At 38.1% G+C, this 20,408-nt stretch overlaps 1 protein-coding gene across 2 annotated transcripts in view; it reads right to left on the minus strand.

The window, feature by feature from the left end:
* SMARCAD1 (SNF2 related chromatin remodeling ATPase with DExD box 1) overlaps positions 1-17,961 on the minus strand; it is a 102,502-nt gene extending 84,541 nt beyond the window's left edge. Inside the window, exons 1-3 of one of the 2 annotated variants that reach the window (XM_037046094.1) lie at positions 17,837-17,950; positions 17,493-17,720; positions 16,972-17,210 (exon numbers count right to left, since the gene is read on the minus strand). In XM_037046094.1, coding sequence (XP_036901989.1) covers positions 16,972-17,161 — 190 coding nt within the window. In that variant the 5' untranslated portion in view covers positions 17,162-17,210; positions 17,493-17,720; positions 17,837-17,950. Of the gene's footprint in view, positions 1-16,971; positions 17,211-17,492; positions 17,721-17,836 lie in introns of both variants that reach the window. The other variant, XM_037046095.1, reaches the window with a different exon arrangement.
* Between the last annotated feature and the right edge of the window lie 2,447 nt (positions 17,962-20,408).

The following is a 20,408-nucleotide window of genomic DNA, read 5'->3' on the forward strand; positions in this document are numbered from 1 at the left end:
GCGAATCAAATGGTTACTGGTTTAGTTCCCAGGCCACAGCCCCAGCAGGGGGTGTGGGAGAGGCAACCACATACTTGTGTTTCTCTCCCTCTGTTTCTCCTTCCTCTTTCCTCTGTCTGGAAATAAATAAATAAATCTTTTTAAAAAGTGAATAATAATCTTTTCAAGGCTAGTCATTTAAATGCCTAAGTGCTTGGGGGCCTAAAGATTCTGTAAGTATCAGGAAAACTAGAGTCTCTTGAACTCCAATCATCTTTTTAATTTTCCCCTCTTATTTTATACAGATTATAGTAGAAAATACAACATCATACCAATTTTTAAAACTAAAGTTTAATATGCTTAGTTAACAAGACAAAACCAAAATAAAGTGGCTTACTCTCCATCAGGTATTCCATAACTTAGAGCTCTTACTGGATATGTAATACATATACAATCAAAATATACACATTAAACATGTATACTGCACTAAACCAAGTGGCATTCAGAAGATGTGACTAACCAAGGAAGTAGTCTGACAATATGGGGGATGAGGACAGGTTATAATACAACAGCATTTCTCAAACTCAGGACCTCTTTGCACCGTTAAAAATTGAAGGCCCCAAAGAGTTTTTGTTTATGTTGGGTATATTTATGATATTTATCATACTAGAAAATGAAAACAAAGAAAATGTTTAAATGTTAAGCAAAATCATTATGTTAACAAATATATTCATGAAAACTATATCCCCTTCTCACTGCTATCTCCCAGTGACAAGAGAGCAGATTGTTTAACATTTGTGAAAATCTCTGGTTTAACAGAGATTTTCTTTTCTGTTTCTACAATTAATACACTTATCTGTTATCTGTTTCTCTTATCTGTTTCTACAATTAATATACTGTAGTATTACTGTTTTTGTTTAGGTTTATGAAGAAAATCACACCTCATACAGTTATATTAATTTGGGAATGAGTATTTCCATAGCTTTTTTATATTACTGTAGATGTTCCTCTTTGATACTAAACCCAGATTGACAGGTGATAGTTTTTTAAAGATTAACTGCAGTTTGAAATAAAAAACCACATGAATAAACTTTTGCATTCCATTACATTCACACTCACTGGTCTATCTTGCACTGTGTCAGACCTTTAACCCCACATCATTTCAGTGCATGCATTGTTCATTTGGAAAATACTGGTTCACTCCCTGATTAAAGCAGATCTGCCAAATGTTGACATGATTTCATGTTATTTCAAAAAATTAAATTCAATAACATTACCACTGATTTCTAAATTTCTGGTTACTGTCAAACTCAGAATCATGGATATTAATTTTCCAAAATCCAAACTTTCTTTTGAAAACTAGACTTTTATCACTAGACTTTTATCACTAGACTTTTAGCAATAAATATTGTCAGTTGTCTCCCTTAATATCACTGTTCATTCTTGAGAAAAATGTCTGCTAAATACTGAAGTCTGCATAAATGTACTTTGTCAATCATCCTTTCAAGTAAAAACAGTGTTCTGTAAAAAAAATGACAAGTTCAGCTCACAACTTAAAACAATTTTTCAAGTAGTTTCCCTTGAAATAACCATTATATTCTGGTATGCAGCAAAGGGAAGCTCACATTCTGTTTCACAAAATATTTTTATTTAAAGTGTCTACTTAGAAGGTAAGGTTAACTAAAATATACATTTTTACTGCTTTATCANTGAAGTCTGCATAAATGTACTTTGTCAATCATCCTTTCAAATAAAAACAGTGTTCTGTAAAAAAAAATGACAAGTTCAGCTCACAACTTAAAGCAATTTTTCAAGTAGTTTCCCTTGAAATAACCATTATATTCTGGTATGCAGCAAAGGGAAGCTCACATTTTGTTTCACAAAATATTTTTATTTAAAGTGTCTACTTAGAAGGTAAGGTTAACTAAAATATACATTTTTACTGCTTTAATCAGTAACATTCTTAAGTGAAACTGGCATTTAAAAACTTTTAAGAGTACAATGACTACTAGAAGAATTTAGTCTTGGCCTTGATTCGTGATAAGGCACCAGTACTTTTACCTACCACTGCTTTTGCACAATCAGTTCAAGTATTGACGTAGTGAAAAGGCGAGTACCGAAACCTTGGTTCCTGAACAATTTGGTTCTCACCAAGCTGTTCACAGAAAAAATGTCTTGGTTGTCACTACTACTAGGAAACTGAGTTCGCAAAGAAATAGTCTAAATCATATTGATAATCCATAAAGTGATCAGCCAAAGTAAAATGAAAACACAAACTTCGATACCTATCTGCATGTTTAACAAAAGATGGCATTTTTTAATATTCAAATTATGTGCTGTTCTACATGGTTCAATTCTTTAACATGGCAACTGACTTTCAAGGAAGATCGTTTAAATACCAAGTAAATGACATCATACATTTGCCCTTTCAAAGGAGTTATCATCAAAACAGATTATAAAATCTGGAGCGTCTTTAATTTGAACATCATAAGACAGGGGAATACCTTTAGCACCTTATCAAAGACTCCTCCAACTATCTGATGAAAGTGCTAAAACAAAGAGTATGTTGATTTCAAGGCTGAAGGGTAGTTTCTAACAGACAACTCTAAAATGAATGAGAAAAAACATTTCAAATGTAAGTCAAAAGAAAAGACAAATAAAATGTAAAGGAAGAGAAACTCATGCTGTATTGGACAAGGCAAAAGTGTTAAACCTGAGAAGTACTTTTAATAACAATGTATATCTAAAATAAAAAGTAACTTGTATCTCAACCACATACAAATAATAAAGTGCATAAACACTGCAGGATATATAAGGCAAAAAGTTCACACAGACAAATACGAACATGTAATTCTCTAAGTTCTTAACATAGAAGGTAGCACAGAAATAATTAACATATAGGACAGTTTTTCAAGTATTTTCAATCGGAACTCACTGTAAGAGACACATTTTAGATTATGACCCTAAATACAAAAATTGTCAGACACATAACACTGAAACTAAAATTTCAGAGCCTATATTGTGATATACTTTGATAATTTGCTATTAAATATATTCCATTAAAAAATAGTTATATGTATTTAGTCAGGATCCAAGAAAATGATTTGATACTTTTGTGATCCAGTGAAAAAAATGATAAATAAAACTCACCTATTAGTTGGCACATCATTATATTTATACTTAAATTATATCTTCTTTTCAATTACTTTTAGAACTTTCTACAGAAATTGTGTATTAAGCCACAAAGAAAATCTCAGTAAATTCACTAAAGAAATAGTATAGACCATATTCTCTGGTCACAAAATGGTGATATCAGAAGTAAATGTTCAGCCCTGGCTGCATAGCTCAGTGGATTGAGCACAGGCCTGTGAAGCAAAGGGTTGTCGGTTCGATTCCCAGTCAGAGCACACGCCTGGGTTGCAGGCCAGGTCCCCAGTAGGGGACCCATGAGAGGCCAGCACACATCGATGTTTCTCTCCTACTCTTTCTCCTCCCCTTCCCCTCTCTCTAGAAAAAAATAAATAAAATATTTTTTTAAAAAAGAGGTAAATGTTAACAGAAACATCAGAGCAAAACTTCAGCCACTTGGAAACTAAAGAAATAAAAACCAAAGAAACCATGTATATGAAATTTCAGGTCAAAAAGGAAGAAAAAAAATAAGAAAACCATATCAAAATGATACATTACATATAGAACATAAAACAAGAATTAAAATAACATGGTAAACTAATATAAAAGAAACAGGATAATAATTCATAAGATGCAAATGAGAATTTAGACTCTAATGATGATATTTCAAATATAAGAAAAAATATTTGTCAATAAACAGATCTGAAACAAGTGACTAGTAAATGACAAGTAATCAGCGAAAGAGAAAACTTTATTGCCCTTTCTTTAGTCCTTATAACAAAATAAATTTCAAATGAGATTTAAGGTTAAAAAAAGTCAACACCTGCCCTGGCTGGTATGGCCTGCACCTGCAAACCGAAAGGTCACCAGTTCAATTCCCAGTCAGGGCACATGCCTGGGTTGCGGGACAGGTCCCTAGTTGGGGGCTTCAGAGTCAACCAGCTGATATATCTCTCGCACATGAATGTTCCTCTCCCACTTTTTCTCTCTCCCTTCCTGCCTCTAAAAGTAAATAAATAAAATCTTTAAAAAAAAAAAAAGGCAACACAAAGCCCAAGTCATATCCATTAGTTACTTTAGCTAGCCAAAAAAAAGGCCAACAGAAAATAACAAGTGTTGGAAAGGATTTGGAGAAACTGGAACCCTGTGCAATGTTGGTGGGAATGTAAAATGGTACAGCTGCTGTGGAAAACATATGGTTTCTTATATAGTATAGTAATTTGCCTTCTGGGAATATGCCCCCAACACCTGAAAGCAGTCTCAAAGATGTATTTGTACTCTTGATTTCACAGCAGCATTAGTCAAAGGAGCCAAAAGGTGAAAGCAACCCAAATATCCATCCATGAATGAATGGATAAACAAAATTAGTGTATATATACAACGGAATATTTTTCAGCCTTAAAAAGAAAGTTCTGATATGCTACAACAGGAAGGAACCTTAAAGACATTATGCAAAGTGAAATAAGCCATTCACAAAAAGACAAATCCTGTATGATTCCACTTTTATGATGCACCTAGAGTAATCAAATTCAGAGACAGAAAGTACCAGAGTAGCTGCCAGGGGGTGGGAGTAGTAGGTAACTGTTCAATGGGTGAAGAGTTTCAGTTTTGCTTGCATAATTATGTGATTGTACTTAACACTCCTCAACCTGTAATACTTAAAAACAGTTAAGATGGTAAATTTTATGTTATATATGTATTTTACTGTAATAAGAAATAGGACTTCCGGCCAAGATGGAGGCATAGGTAGACACTGCACCTCCTTACACAACCAAAAGAAGGACAACAACAATTTAAATACAAAAAACAAGCAGCTGCAATTTTGAGAAAGAAGAACAAAGTAGGAGGGATTACAATACCTGATATCAAACTATATTACAAGGCCACTGTAATCAAAACAGCCTGGTACTGGCATAAAAACAGGCACATAGACCAATGGAATAGAACAGAGAGCCCAGAAATAAACCCAAATCTCTACAGTCAATTAATATTTGACAAAGGGGGCAGTAACATAAAATGGAGTAAAGATAGCCTTTTCAACAAATGGTGTTGGGAGAACTGGACAGCCACATGCAAAAAAATGAAACTCAAGCACCAACTTACACCATACACCAAAATAAATTCAAGGTGGATAAAAGACTTAAATATAAGCCGGGAAACCATTAAAGTCCTAGAGGAGAGCATTGGCAGGAAAATCTCAGATATTGCATGCAGCAAGATTTTTACTGATATGTCCCCTAGAACAAGGGACATAACGGAAAGAATAAACGAATGGGATCTCATCAAACTTAAAAGCTTCTGCATGGCCAAGGAAAACAGTAACAAGATAAAAAGAGAAGCAACAGTTTGGGAAAACATATTTGCCAATGACACCTCAGACAAAGGTTTAATCTCCAAAACATACAAAGAACTCACACAACTCTACTCAAAGAAGACGAGCAACCCAATTAAAAAATGGGCAAAGGACTTGAACAGACATTTTGCCAAGGAGGACATACAGAGGATCCAGAGACACATGAAAAGATGCTCGATATCACTAGCTATCAGAGAGATGCAAATTAAAACCACAATGAGATACCACTTAACACCAGTCAGAATGGCTATCATAAACAAAGAAACAAACAACAAGTGCTGGAGAGGTTGTGGGGAAAAGGGGACTCTAGTTCACTGTTGGTGGGATTGCAGACTGGTACAACCACTATGGAAAACAGTATGGAATTTTCTAAGAAAACTAAAAATGAACGTGCCTTTTGACCCAGCAATTCCACTCTTGGGAGTATATCCTAAGAACCCTGAAACACCAATCCAAAAGAACCTATGCACCCCGATGTTCATAGCAGCACAATTTACGATAGCCAAGAGTTGGAAGCAGCCTAGATGCCCATCGGTAAATGACTGGATCAAAAAACTATGGTACATTTACACAATGGAATTCTATGCTGCAGAAAGGAAGAAGGAGCTCCTACTCTTTGCAACATCATGGATGGAACTGGAAAGCATTATGCTGAGCGAAATAAGCCAGGCAGTGAAAGACAAATACCATATGATATCACCTTTAACAGGAATCTAAACAACAAAACAAACAAGCAAGCAAAATGTAACCAAAGACACTGAAATACAGAACGTGCTGACAGGGTCTAGAGGGGAGAGGAGAGGGGGGAGAGAATCACAGGGGAAAAGGGGAAGTACTCACATAAACAAGTATAAAGGACACATGGACAATAACTAAGGTGGGGGGACAGAGATGGGAGGGAGGTGGGGAGCACTGGGGGGGGCAGGGCTGGGATTACAAGAAAGAAAACTGTACTTGAACAAGAGTTAAATAAAAAAAAAATAAATAAATACAAATAAAAACAAAAAACAATCAGAACTGACAGAAAATAGAACTGTATGGAAGTCCAACAACCAAGGAGTTAAAGAAGAAACATTTGTCCAGACCAGTAGGAAGGGCAGAGACGGACAGCCAAGGGGAAAGGTGGTGGCTGGAGGACCAGGGGGGGCAAGGTGGTAGTGGGCAGGCCCTCCAAAGTGGTAGATTGCAGCCTGGGCAGTCCCACATTTGAGTGCAGATAAACCTGGAGGAACAAATGGGGAGCAAGACGGACTGTGCAACCCAGGGCCTCAAAGCCTCAGACTGAAAACACTTACGAAGTCTGAGGTGGCAGCAGGAGAAACTCCCAGCCTCAAAGGAGAGTTTGTCAGAGAGACCCACTAGGTCCTAGAACATACACAAGCCCACCCACCCACCCTGGAACCAGCACCAGAAGGGCACAGTTTGCTTGTGGGAAGCAGCGGAAGGGACTAAAATATGAGAGAGAGCGGAACAAACGCCATTGTTCCCTCTCTGACCCCACCCCCACATACAGTGTCACAACCCAGCAACTGGGTTGCCCCGCCCGGTGAACACCTAAGGCTCTCTGCCACTTATACGTAACAGGCATGTCAAGACAAAAAAAATGACCCAAATGAAAGAACAGATCTGAGAAGGTTCCAGAACAAGAGGAAGAGCAACAAGTAGAAAACTTATTCAAACAAATAACGAAGGAGAACTTCCCCAGTCTGGAAAAGGAAGTAGACTGCCAGGAAGTTCAGGAAGCTCAGAGAGCCCCAAAGAAGTTGGACCCAAGGAGGAACACACCAAGGCACATCATATTACATTAGCCAAGAAGAAAATTAAGGAGAGAATCTTAGAAGCAGCAAGAGAAAAGGAGTCAGTTACCTACAAAGGAGTTCCCATCAGACCGTCAGCTGATTTCTCAAGAAACCTTACAGGCAAGAAGGGGATGGAAAGAAGCAAGTCATGAAAGACAAGGACCTACATCCAAGATGACTCTACCCAGCAAAGCTACCATTTGAATGAAAGGGCAGATAAAGTGCTTCTCAGATAAGGTCAAGTTAAAGGAGCTAATCATCACCAAGCCCTTATTTTATGAAATGTTAAAGGGACTTATCTAAAAAAAAGAAGATGAAAAACATGAACAGTAAAATGACAACAAACTCACAGTTATTAACAACCACACCAAAAAAATAAAAACAAACTAAGCAGACAATAAAACAAGAACAGAATCACAGAAATGAAGATCACATGGAGGATTATCAGCAGGGGAGTGAGGGGGAAAAGATACAGAGAATAAGTAGCATAAATAGTGGGTAGAAGATAAACAGGAGAAGACTAAGAATAGTATAGGAAATGTATAAGCCAAAAAACATATATATGACCCATGGACATGAATAAAGTGGGGTAATGTGGGTGGGAAGGTTGTGAAAGGCAGAGGGGAATAAAGGGGGGAAATGGGATAACTGTAATCAATAAAACACTAAAAAATTATTATAGTTGTGCTATAAGAAAATATGGATAAAATATTTATGTAGTAATAGGGAATGAGGAATGCCTGTCTGTTCAGGACCTAAAACCAAAAGTCTTAAAACATTAAAACAATAAACGTACTGACCACATAAAAATGTAAAATTTCTCTATGGCAAACAACAAACAGGAAACTAGAAGAATAAAATAAAAAACTTACAAATCATTTTCACACACTCACACACACACAAAGTCACCCAGAAAATAATCCAAATGGTTAATACATTGGAAACATATTTAACCTTAAAAATAAAGACTAAAAATAATTGCCTATTGGCCGGTTAAGGATTGAAAGGGTTCACAATATTTTAATCTAGCATTCAAAACCATACGTCTGAAAATCAAGCTATATTCTGGTACAAACTAGTAAAACTTATAGGATGATTCGGCAATTACTAAAATATTAGTTTTATCCTTCTGTTCTGACAATTCCATTTCCAGGATTTTCCCACAAGATTGTGCACGTGCAAAAATATCTGAGTAAAAAGGATAGTCACTACAGTGTTTTTTTGACAGCAAAAAAATAAAGACAAAAACCAAAAACACCAATGTCCCCTAATGGGAATCTATTACATGAACTTACACAAAAAGTGTAAATGTTCTCTTCAGTACAGTGTTGTATCATCTAATTTTCAGTAACATTTTATTTTGAAGAAAATAGGTAACCCCCTAAAGTAAAAAGGTATAGAAGGAAAACACAAACAAAAAAATGTACATTTTAAATATACTTAAGATTTTATTTGAGTACTTCTATTTTTCTATTATAATTCAGACTCGTTTACCAGCACTGATTTTCAACTAACACTAGCAGACATTAAGAAGCCAGAATGACTATACAAAGATAATGACTATAATGACGACTCACATTTTGGACACACACATCTAAAAAAGCATGAGTATTACCCAACAATTATAGATTCATGCCGCTCAGTGACATATTCTGCACCATCATTCCAAAGATCATACCCATTTTACTGTTTGCAGGGACCTCAGAAAACATCTAAGCAAAGGAAGTGGAGTCCAAAACTGCTGGTGTAACCAAGATAATATAATCCGCATGTGGCAGAGCATTACTCTTCAGAAATCTTTTTCATAACTGATAATTTTCAAATTTTTTCTCACTTATTGACAACTGTTACTTACAACAGGACAACCACACTGAAATGGCAACCACTTTTGAAGAATTTATGTCACTAAGAAATTTATCAAGCATATATTAAAGCTTTCCTTCATTCCAACCTCAAAAATAACCTACAAACACATCTATTTTTTATTTCCTTCACTCCCCTGCCCACCTCAGGGAAAATGTCTTTACAAATACACTCAATTTCCAACAATCCTGAAACAGCTTTTCTAGACATTGCTTCCCTTGTCAAGCTGTTTTCTCTTTCTCTTTTGAAAGAGTAGTCAATTCTTTTACATTTCTACTGAAACAAAGGTTAACATTACCTTTTATTAATTTGCAAGAAAAGTGGTCCCCGATCAGTCCCTATCCAATTTGATTTCTCCACATTTGATACTGTTCACTACATACCAAACTTGTAAACTCTTCTTTTTTAGCTTTCAGAATACTATCAGTTCTATGACTATCCTGGTCATCCTCTATATCTGTCATTGGTTTACTTTCCTTTGACCATCATTTAATGCTGATGTTTCTTACTATACACCTTGCATAGGGCATTTATGTCAACTACCACAACAATGATTCCAAAGTTGATTTCTCAGGCTCCTAACGGATATACAACCCTCCATTAGACCTCATTACTGAAATGGGAGGTAACTCAAACTTATCGTGTTACCGTGTTTTAGTATCATCCTCCAAAAGGTACTGCCTCATTCAGTTGACAGTGTCAATCACCTAGCTCTCTACGTAAGGAAGATTTATCTTTAAACTTTGGAAAATACCATAAAATATACATCATATAAAACTTCCCTCAGGGCTTCCGCCAAGATGGAGGCACAGGTGGAAACACTGTGCCTTGTCCCACAACCAAGTTTGAATACTACAAAGGTTTGGAGAAACAAAGACACAACCAAAGGACAGAAAATTGAATTATACGGAAGTCTGACTACATGTAACCGTTCAACGTGCACGGTAAGAGGGGCGGAGCCAGCAGCGAGCAGGGTCGGGCAGGACAGGGCCCCCGACCCAGGTGCGCAGGCAGACGGGAACCAGTTGGGGTGCGGGGCAGACTGACCTTGGGCTCACATTCTCGCAGAAAGACAGACCAGACCATGCAGGCCCCAGGGGGCGAGGGCTGATGGCGGTGGCACACTCGCTTGCAGTGGGACGAAACGCGTGGGCCCGGTGACGGCATTAACTGCGGCACCGGTGAGGGCTGCAGCGGCAGGCGGCAGATGGGACGCCATAGTCCCGCTTTGACCCCGCCCCCACATACAGCGTCACAACCCAGCGACTTAGTTGCCCTGCGATTCCGGTGAGAGTCATTGTCCCTCTTTGACCCCGTCCCCACGTACAACGTCACAACCCAGCGACTGAGTTGCCCTGTTCTAGTGAACACTTTAGGGCTCTGATCCTGCTATGGAATAGGCAGGAACAGCCCAAAAGATGGTGCAAGAAGAACTCAAAGTCCCAGAGCCAATAACTCTAAGCGAACGAGAAATTGCCAGCCTCTCAGAAGCACAATTCAGGACACTATTTATCAGGATGCTCACAGAACTGGCAGATTATAGTCACAAATTAGAGGAACATAGTCACAAATTAGAGGAACATATGAAGGCTAAACTAATTGAAATGAAGGGAGATGCACAGGAAACCAATAGTGATGGAAAGGAAACTGGGACTCAAATCAAGGGAGTGGGCCAGAAGGAAGAACTAAACATCAGACCAGAAAGGAATGAAGAAATGAGAATTCAAAAAAATGAGGAGAGGCTTAGGAACCTCCAGGACATCTTTAAACGTTCCAACATCCGGATTATAGGGGTACCAGAAGGGGAAAAGAAACAGCCACAAGTGGAAAACTTATTTGAACAAATAATAAAGGAGAACTTCCCCAGTCTGGCAAAGGAAATAGACTTCCAGGAAATCCAGGAAGCTCAGAGAGTGCCAAAGAAGTTGGACCCAAGAAGGAACACACCAAGGCACATCATAATTACATTAGCCAAGACCAAAATGAAGGAGAGAATNAGATAGGGGGGAGGGCGAGAATAGTGGGGGAAATATAGAATCCAAAGAACTTGAGACACGTGGTTATAAACTAAGGGGGGGAGAATGGTGGGGGAGGGAGGGTGCGGGTAGAGGGGAATGAAGAGGGGGAATAGAACAACTGTAATGGTATAATCAATAAAATATATTTTAAAAAGACAAAACAAAACAAAAAAACTTCCCTCAACTGTCCTCTGTTGTTGTCTACTGTTGTTTCCCTATATTTAGGCTTCTAATGCAATAGGCTCCATCTGTTGTCTTCTCATACTGAAATACTCTATAGTTTATACCAAATAAAGTTCATTCTTCCTCGCACAATATGAAGGCCTCTAAAAACACATGAGTTTATATTTTTCTTTTCAGCTTCATGTACATAGATAGCCCTAAACCTCCTCTTCCATAGATAACCTCCCCTTCCCATAAACAGAGCACACACCCTTTCAAGGAATACATATTTTCATCACTTGTTCACTGAACAATGATTCATTGGTTAAGGTTCATTCAAAGTCATGTGTCTATGACATTTCCTGATCCTCGCAAAAAGAATAAATGATCATTTGTAAATTTAATTTTGATACTACACTGCTTAAATCTTCCCCATGAGTTTACACTGCACTATTTCAGCTATACACAGGGTCCAGCAGATGCAACACCTGCTTGAGTGTGGTTGGTAAGGTAATAATATGGGTATAATAATTTATAGTTTTAATTTGAACATTTCACCTAAAATGTCATATGGTGTGCTTCAGTGTGATATTGTTTTGCTACAGAATTATATGCTTATAATTTTGTAATAAAAGATTTTATGCCTTGGCTGGTGTGGCTCAGTGGATTGGGTGCCGGCCTGATTTGATTCCCAGTCAGAGCACAGGCCAGGGTTGCAGGCCAAGTCCCTAGTAGAGGGTGTGTGAGAGGCAACCACAGTGATGTTTCTCTCCCTGTTTTCTCCTTCTCTTCTCATCTCTCTAAAAAATAAGTAAATAAAATCTTTTAAAAAGATTTTTGTAATAAAAAAGGGGTGTTATTTGTGCCAGGCCTTGTATATTTACATGTGCTTGTATATTTACATGATCCTCCTTGAGGATCATAGTCTAATAAGAAAGACAATACATAATATAACGTTGGCACTGATAAATACAAATAGTAGAGTCAGGCTGGAGTTGGAGGGGAGTTGTTACTTCAGAGAGAGTGATCAAGGAAGGCCTTCTAAAAAGGGTAACATTTCACTATGCCCTAATGAAATAAAAAAGCTGAGTCATATGCAAATATCAGTAAGACTCTGGAAGCAAAAGGAGAAAAGAATGGACTGCTCTTGACATTTTCAAGAAACGACGTAGCTGTTGGTACTGGCATAAGAACAGGCACATAGACCAATGGAACAGAACAGAGAACTCAGAAATAAACCCAAGTCGCTATGGTCAATTAATATTCGACAAAGGGGGCAGAAGTGTAAAATGGAGTAAAAATAGCCTCTTCAACAAATGGTGTTGAGAGATCTAGACAGCTACATGCAAAAAAATGAAGCTTGATCACCAACTTATACCATACACAAAAATAAATTCATGTAGCCTTAAACAGATTTAAGACTTAAATATGTTGTGACACCATAAAAGTCCTAGAGGAAAACATAGGCAAGAAAATCTCAGATATTCCACACAGCAATACTTTCACTGGTATGTTCCCTACAGCAAGGGACATAAAGAAAGAATAAACAAATGGGATCTCTTCAAAATGAAAAGCACCTGTATGGCTAAAGAAAACAACAGCAAAATGAAAAGGGAATCCACCATACGGGAAAACAGATTTACCAATGATACCTCAGACAAGGGTTTAATCTCCAAAATATATAAAGAACTCACACAACTCCACTCCAGGAAGATAAGCCACCAAATTAAAAAATGGGCAAAGGACCTGAACAGACACTTCTCCAAGTAGGACAGACAGAGGGCCCAGAGACATGAAAAGATGCTCAACATCACTAGCCATCAGAGAGATGCAAATTAAAACCACAATGAGATATCACTTCACACTGGTCTTTTTGACCTGGCAATTCCACTGCTGGGCTTATCTCCTAAGAATCCTAAAACACCAATCCAAAAGTACCTATGCACCCCAATGTTTATAGCAGCACAATCTACAATAGCCGAGTGCTGGAAGCAACCTAAGTGCCCATCAGTAAATGAATGGATCTAAAAACTATGGTACATTTACACGATGGAATACTAAACAGCAGAAAGAAAGAAGGAGCTCCTACCCTTTGCAACAGCATGGATGGAACTAGAGAGCATTATGCTAAGTGAAATAAGCCAGGCAGTGAATGAGAAATACCATCTGATCTCACCTGTAAGTGGAACCTAATCAAGCAAAACAAGCAAGCAAAATATAACCAGAGACACTGAAATTAAGAACAAACAGACAGTAACCAGAAGGGAGGTGGGAGGGGATAATGGGGAAACAAGGGGAAAGGGTTTTTCGGAACATCTATAAAGGACACATGAACAAAACCAAAAGGAGGTAGGATCAAGGGTGGGGGATGGCTGGGGTGGAGGGAAAATGTAGACAACTGTACTTGAACAATAAAAAAAAAGATATATATTTGAAAAAAGAAACAATGTGGCTGTGTCGCAGTACCTTAAGGAAAGCGTTAAGAAATGAAATCTTGACTCAAATTAGATAAATAACAGATTAGCTAAAAAAAAAAAAAAAAGAGTAATTACAGGTCATTTTTAAAAATTTCCTGTAAGCTGATTTAGACCCTAACACATTCATAAGCAAATACAGAACAGCATCCCACAATGGCAGAATATGAGGTTACCATATGATAAAGGAAGTAAATATTCACATCTCACTGATAATTCTCCAATCTCATATGTAGTCCTGCTATTAAACATAACTTTGGTATCTTGTCTTCTCCACAGCGCAAGGCCCATACATTAATTCAGCATCTGCATCTCCCATGCTAAAGCTGTCTTTGGTCTACTCCAATAACCTAGCTTGGAACAAGACTTTGACTCTCACTTGAATTTTTAAGGGTATGCCCAATGGCTCACAATGCGTACTTCATATCTATTCTGATGTACAAAACTACCATTTTTTTCAATGATCTAAACTAAAATTTTTATCTCATTCCTACCAGCAATCAGGTTTTAAAACCCTGCCCTGGCCAGTGTGGCTCACTCAGGTGTAGCATCTCCCATAACCAAAAGGTTGTGGGTTTGATCCCTGGTCCAGGAGTTTACAATCTTGAGTCTGGGAGCATTTAGGAAGCAATCAACTAATGTTTTTCTCCAACATCAACATTTCTCTTTCTCCTTTCCTGTCTCTCTAAAAATCAAGGAAGGGATATCCTCGGTCAAGGGGGATGAGGTGGGAGGACCTCTGCCCTCTCGTGTTGAAAACTCTCACATTTCTTTCTTCCCCACTTTTACTGCCATCAAGTTAGGATTATAAAAGCATCCTAAATGATTTCTCTCTCTACCAACGCTACCCTCTAAAATACACATATAGTACTCATATCTGCTACGCTGACTTTTTTTACCAAACAACTTTCTTTCATCATTTCACCCTTCTACCTAAAATGGATCCCTAATACCTTTAATATAAAGTACAAAGTTAGATTGTTTTCAGGATTCTTCAAAATTCACAGTACCATTTATAATAATTGCTTCCTAACATAAAGCTCCCTATTCTTAATAAGATGAATTCTCACCATGCCCAGAACAAAATTAATTTTCGTACTTTCCATTGTTTCCATTTAATTATGTAGTTCCTAAAGGTAATCTCAGTTTTTAAAAGGAATTTTTGTACCAAAAAAATCTCAATAAAAAGGAGTGACGTTGCCTCAGATACAAAAAATGCAGAAAAGCATTTTCTGAATAGAAGACGCAATTAAGAATATTACATTATTAATACTGTTAAATAACTATAACATTCCATTGAGTTCCAGTTTACAAAGGACTTTTATTTTACATATCAAAAAACTGTGAATCTCAGATTTTAAGTGACTTGTCCAATGTCCCATTTAAAATGATGAACAGAGGTTGTTGCTAAGAACTCAAAAATCACATGTCCTGCTCTTAAACCACAAAACAACCCGCCCTGCCGCAATACCTAAGAAACAGATTAATGTATTTACTGTTAAAATAGGAAAGGATCTGGCCCTGGCTGGGATGGCTCAGTAGATTGAGCGCTGGCCTGCAAACCAAAAGGCTACCAGTTTGATTCCTGGTCAGGACACGTGCTTGGGTTGCGGGGCAGGTCCCCAGTTGGGATCTCTGATCAATGTTTCTCTCCCACTCTTTCTCCTTCCCTTCCCCTCTCTCAAAAAATAAATAATAAAATATTTTTTTAAAAAGCAAAATAGCTGGATGTTTAGACATTAGCTATCACATGTTATGCAAACAAATCATCTGTTGAAAAAATAAATACAGGGACGGGATCCCACTGGTGCTTAAAATCCTTCAGTGCTTCTGAACAGAACTTTTGAACACAAGTTCAAAAGTCTTTAGACAAAGCCTTTCAAACTGACTCCTAATTACTACTTAATCCAATCAACCAAATCATTGTACCATGTTCCATTTACACCCAAGTATTTAAAAACGTCATTCCAATGATAACTTAAGGGATGCTGCCATCGATGTTACATTGAAACAGAAGAGTAACAAAGAAAATAAGAGATACAAAGGATTATTAAGACATACATATTGCTAATCTTATCAGGTCCACATTAATTTTAATGCTGCTTGTGAAATGTTAAGTTTTGCATTAAAAAGGGTATTACTACAATAAACATTAAAGTAAAAGTTATTAATATCCCTTTCACCTTCAAGAATTAGATTGCCTGGATTTGAGTTCTGGTTCTACCTACTTCCTAACAATTTAACATCCCAGGGTCTCATTTCTCCAAAATGTGGATAACATCTCATAGGATTTTTGTGTCAATTGAACGAGAGAATGCAAAGCACTATGTCTAAACATAGTAAGAGTTCAAATATATTCTAATTTTTAACTTTTAGAATAATATAGATGAAAATGAAAGCACAAATTTTGGGCCTCCTCTCAAACGCTATTGTCCCTGACAACCTGCTGCAGATTTAAAAAGGTTCATTCAGCCCTGGCTGGTGTAGCTCAGTGGATTGAGCAGGGGCCTTCGAACCACACGATCGCAGTTCGATTCCCAGGCAGGGCACTTGCCTGGGTTGCAGGCCAGTTCCCAACAGGAGACTCACTAGAAGCAACCATACATTGATATTTCTCTCCTTCCCTTCCCCTCTAAAATAAATAAATAAATAAATAAATAAAAATTTGAAAAAAGGCTCTAAAAACGGTTCATTCACCATGAAGAATACCAATTATTCTTCTGCACTTTTGAGATCTCCAGGAAGTCAAGTACTAGCAAAATCTGAATGCAACCTGATGTTTTTTTGTTTGTAGAGGTTTATCTCCAAGTACCCTGAATAAAGTCTAGCTCATGGGACTTGATCAATATTTTTGGAGAAATACTGGAATCAGTGTAAACATATGGCCAAATAACTAGGTGATAAATAACTAGGTGATTCATAGGACTGACCTAAAGATTAAAGATGACCTGTATTCTGATTTCTACTGCCATCACTGGGCCATATTTCAAGAACTCATAAAAGTTAAGCAGATATGGATAGATGTTTAGTTGGCCATACGTGGTGCCTATAGCAGTCCCAAAACTGTATTTAAAAGGGCACAGTGTAAGACAATGCATTAGTATATATGACATCAAGAATAAAAATTAGAATTGCTTCTGCCTTTCATCTTTTAAAAATCTCTTGATGCAACATCAAACTGCAACATAACTCACCTGTTTTTTCAGTTATATCTGAATCGGGGGTGCCTGCCCTGCTAACTTCCCCTTCAGCATTCTCCTCTTCAGCACTAAGAGAAATTGGTGAAGAAGGGCCAGGCTGGGAGGGTTGAGGGGTTGCCTCGGGAGCTTCCTCAATCTTACTCCTTTTTTCAAAGCGAAAACGGTCCAGGTTGAAAAGATTCATATTGGTAGAAATCAACACCCTGTGGGATTGGGAGTTTTAAATGAACTATCTGCAGGGAGAAAATATAGAAATAAAAAGAGGCCATGAAAACAACATAAAAGCCACAGCAGTTCATTCCCAAGGCAATTAAGAGACCGCGAATGTGCCAGAGGTTCAGGATGACTATAATGGCTGCGCTTCATTGTTAGGCCACAACGATCAGAAGGTAGTCAGAGGTATCTCTTTTTTTTTTTAATCTTTCCACTGCCCTTTTTAACTCGCCTTCGTTTCCCAATCCCCAACCCCCTCCTTCCTCAAACCACAAGCTGACCCTCGTGCAACCTCCTCTTACCCCAGCGCGCGCAGGCACGTTCCCCACTCTAACCCCCGGGCGAGCCGCGCGCCCGCCCACAGCAGAAGCTCCCCGTACTACGGCGCTCCCTGCCCAGAGAAAGGACGTGCTAGGGCCCGCTCCTCCACACCGCGGGGACACAAAGGGGCCGAAGCAGGGGAACAGGGAGGCCGTGCAGGCGGGCACCCGCCCGGAAGTTGACGCGGCGCGATCCCAGCTGAGAGGAAGCTGATAGGATCAAGAAAACACAGGGAAGGCTGTGATGAGGAGGAGAGAGTGCCGAGGCATCTCTTTCATTGCTCACTCGGCCGCTTGCTCTCCTTCGTTCATCTTTCAGTACTTACAGTCTAGCAGTCGGAGTGCGATATAACAAAGGTTGAAAAGAAAAAAATAATTCCTGGCGTGGGGCGACGGGAACCGGGTCGGGACCTTCTAAAACAGCACGGACAAATCCAACGAGCGCGTAGTGATGACGCAACACGCAGCCTAAGCTTTTTTTTTTTCTTCCCTAGCGACGCCGGAGTGGAAAATGGCTGGGCTAGGGCTGTTGTCATGGTAACTCGTATTCGCCTCTGCCTAGGAAGAGGATTTAATGGCCTGTTTCTCTGGGTTAGCTCGGGAGGTGTTAATTAGAACAATAATAAATTAGAACAATAATTAGCACAATAACAACAAATAGCACAACAATAACATATAATGTTTGATATGTTATAGTCCATATTTTAGATAACATATAGATAGCATAATAACAATATTGTGCTAAATGTTTTGTATGTATAATCTGAACTCTTATAGGAAGTGTGTTTTTAACCAAATAAGGAAACTGAGGCCTACAGATGTTAAGTACTTGATTGGCAAGAGGTAAAAACCCGAGTGTCTTTAGCTTCAAAGCATATAAATTCCCTCCTCAATGTTGACTGGATTGTTCTTAAAATATAATATGACAATTACCCATCTTGATGAAAATATATCACCTTAAGAATATTTACTCCCATTGTTCTAACATTAGACTAAACAGTGTGAAGAGTAGGACCAAAAAATGCTGTTGGTCTGGAAAGATAGTGTAAAGTATACAAAAAATGGCGTTACTCGTGTCAACCAAGCTGGCTGCCAGCCAGGTATGACACTTTGGTTCAAAAAGGAAACCACCTAAGTCACATTAGAACACCTCTGGCAAGGAGACACGCCTCACATATTTGTACATATGACCAGAATGGCCATGTCTGCAGAGCAGGACCACCCACAGATAGGCTCCTAGGAAAATTCCGCACTCGCCATCAGGGGTGCCAAGACACTTACTCAAGAGACCCATAGGGGTGGAGTACACCACCCTCAAGAGCATAGCTGAAGCAGGCCTCAGACCATTTCTGAGACAGCTGACCTCCACACACCAGAGTGCTGCTCCACATCACGCTTATCTTCCTTGGCATTGGCCACCAAAGCTCTGTTCTGCTAGATCAAGACCATACGCTCTCTGACCTGTGAGATGGGTTCTTCCTTGCAGGCCCCTGATGGCTCCCTTGCCCACCATGTTGTCTCATAGACCTATTTACTGAGACTCTGGAACTTGGGCCCCTTATTCCCCTTCGATCGCCATGCGTGTGTGTTATATCCCTCCTAAATTATTAGAATGGGAGTAGAATATTAATGTGTATTGCTATTCTACTTCGAGTGAACCTTCATTCAATAAAAGATCAGTGAATAGCGGTTACCTTATGTGACTCTCATCTGTTCCTTGATGCTGGTTGTTCCATGAGCAGCTGGCAGAGCAGTTGCCTGGCTGACTTATAAGAAAGACTATGTCACAAAACTTATGCTGGCAACAAACAGGCAGTTTTCTGAGTTGTAATTTGATCCCGTGAAAAAGGAATTACTACAAATCATTAATCTCCAAATACATTGGTCATTGTAAACTTAAATTGGCATTCTGTTTTATAAGTCAATATTTTGAATTGTAACACGAACCCACTGATTTATCAAATGTGAGCACACATAAAACAAGCATTTGGATCAATTAAATTCAGAATCAAAGCCTGAAAAATTAGAATTTCCACTATACCTATCTTTGCTATCCCATTAAATGCACCTGCTTTATACATGCATATTAAATGATGTATTCAAAGGACAGATGAGCTTATAAGTAGTATATTATTCTTAGTAATAAAAATATTTAAGATCTTTTATCAGCGTAAAAATATACAAGACAATATCATTGACTATAGTCACCATACTGTACATGTAAATATTTAAAAAGTATTTGTTATATATTCATATAGATCTAACATTGAAAATTGGATTCCATTAGGTAAATGACTTCGGACAAATTATATACAACTTTTCTAAGTATAGTTTCCATATCCTTTAAATGTGCTTGATAATGACTCTTAGGGCAATTTTCTGCAACAGTCCAGACCTCTTTGACCTTTTTGTACAGCTGGAGTAAGAGTGAAAATGGGGACCTAAATACTGTAAGTCTAAATATTTAAACATTGTAAATGGAGCTAACAAACTTTAAAAATAAAATATCTTCTTTTGTCCTATTTTGAAATGACCTAGAAAAACAGGTTGAATTTATGACAGACAAAATGTGAATGAATCAAGAACTGGTTGGCCCATGCGTCTGCCTTTCCTATATTACTTCCTCTCACTATAAAACCATTAGGGGCCATGTGCTCATGCATATGGACACCGAGCTCAAATCTTCAACTCTGACTCCACCTAGGTTTGCCATATTTGCAAAAAAAAAAAAAAAAGCTGCTTTGCAAAATATGAATTTTTCTTACATATTAATTTTAAGTAAACTATAAGTACATTTTTAGTACAAGTAAGTCCCATGAAATATTTGGAACTTAACTAATACTGAAAAATTATTTATTTTCCAGTTCTAAGGATGGGGTGATTCTGCACCATTCATAG

Source organism: Sturnira hondurensis, unplaced genomic scaffold (assembly GCF_014824575.4).
Source record: "Sturnira hondurensis isolate 20B ecotype Veracruz unplaced genomic scaffold, ASM1482457v3 Scaffold0004998, whole genome shotgun sequence".
NCBI classification, from domain to species: Eukaryota; Metazoa; Chordata; class Mammalia; order Chiroptera; family Phyllostomidae; genus Sturnira; species Sturnira hondurensis.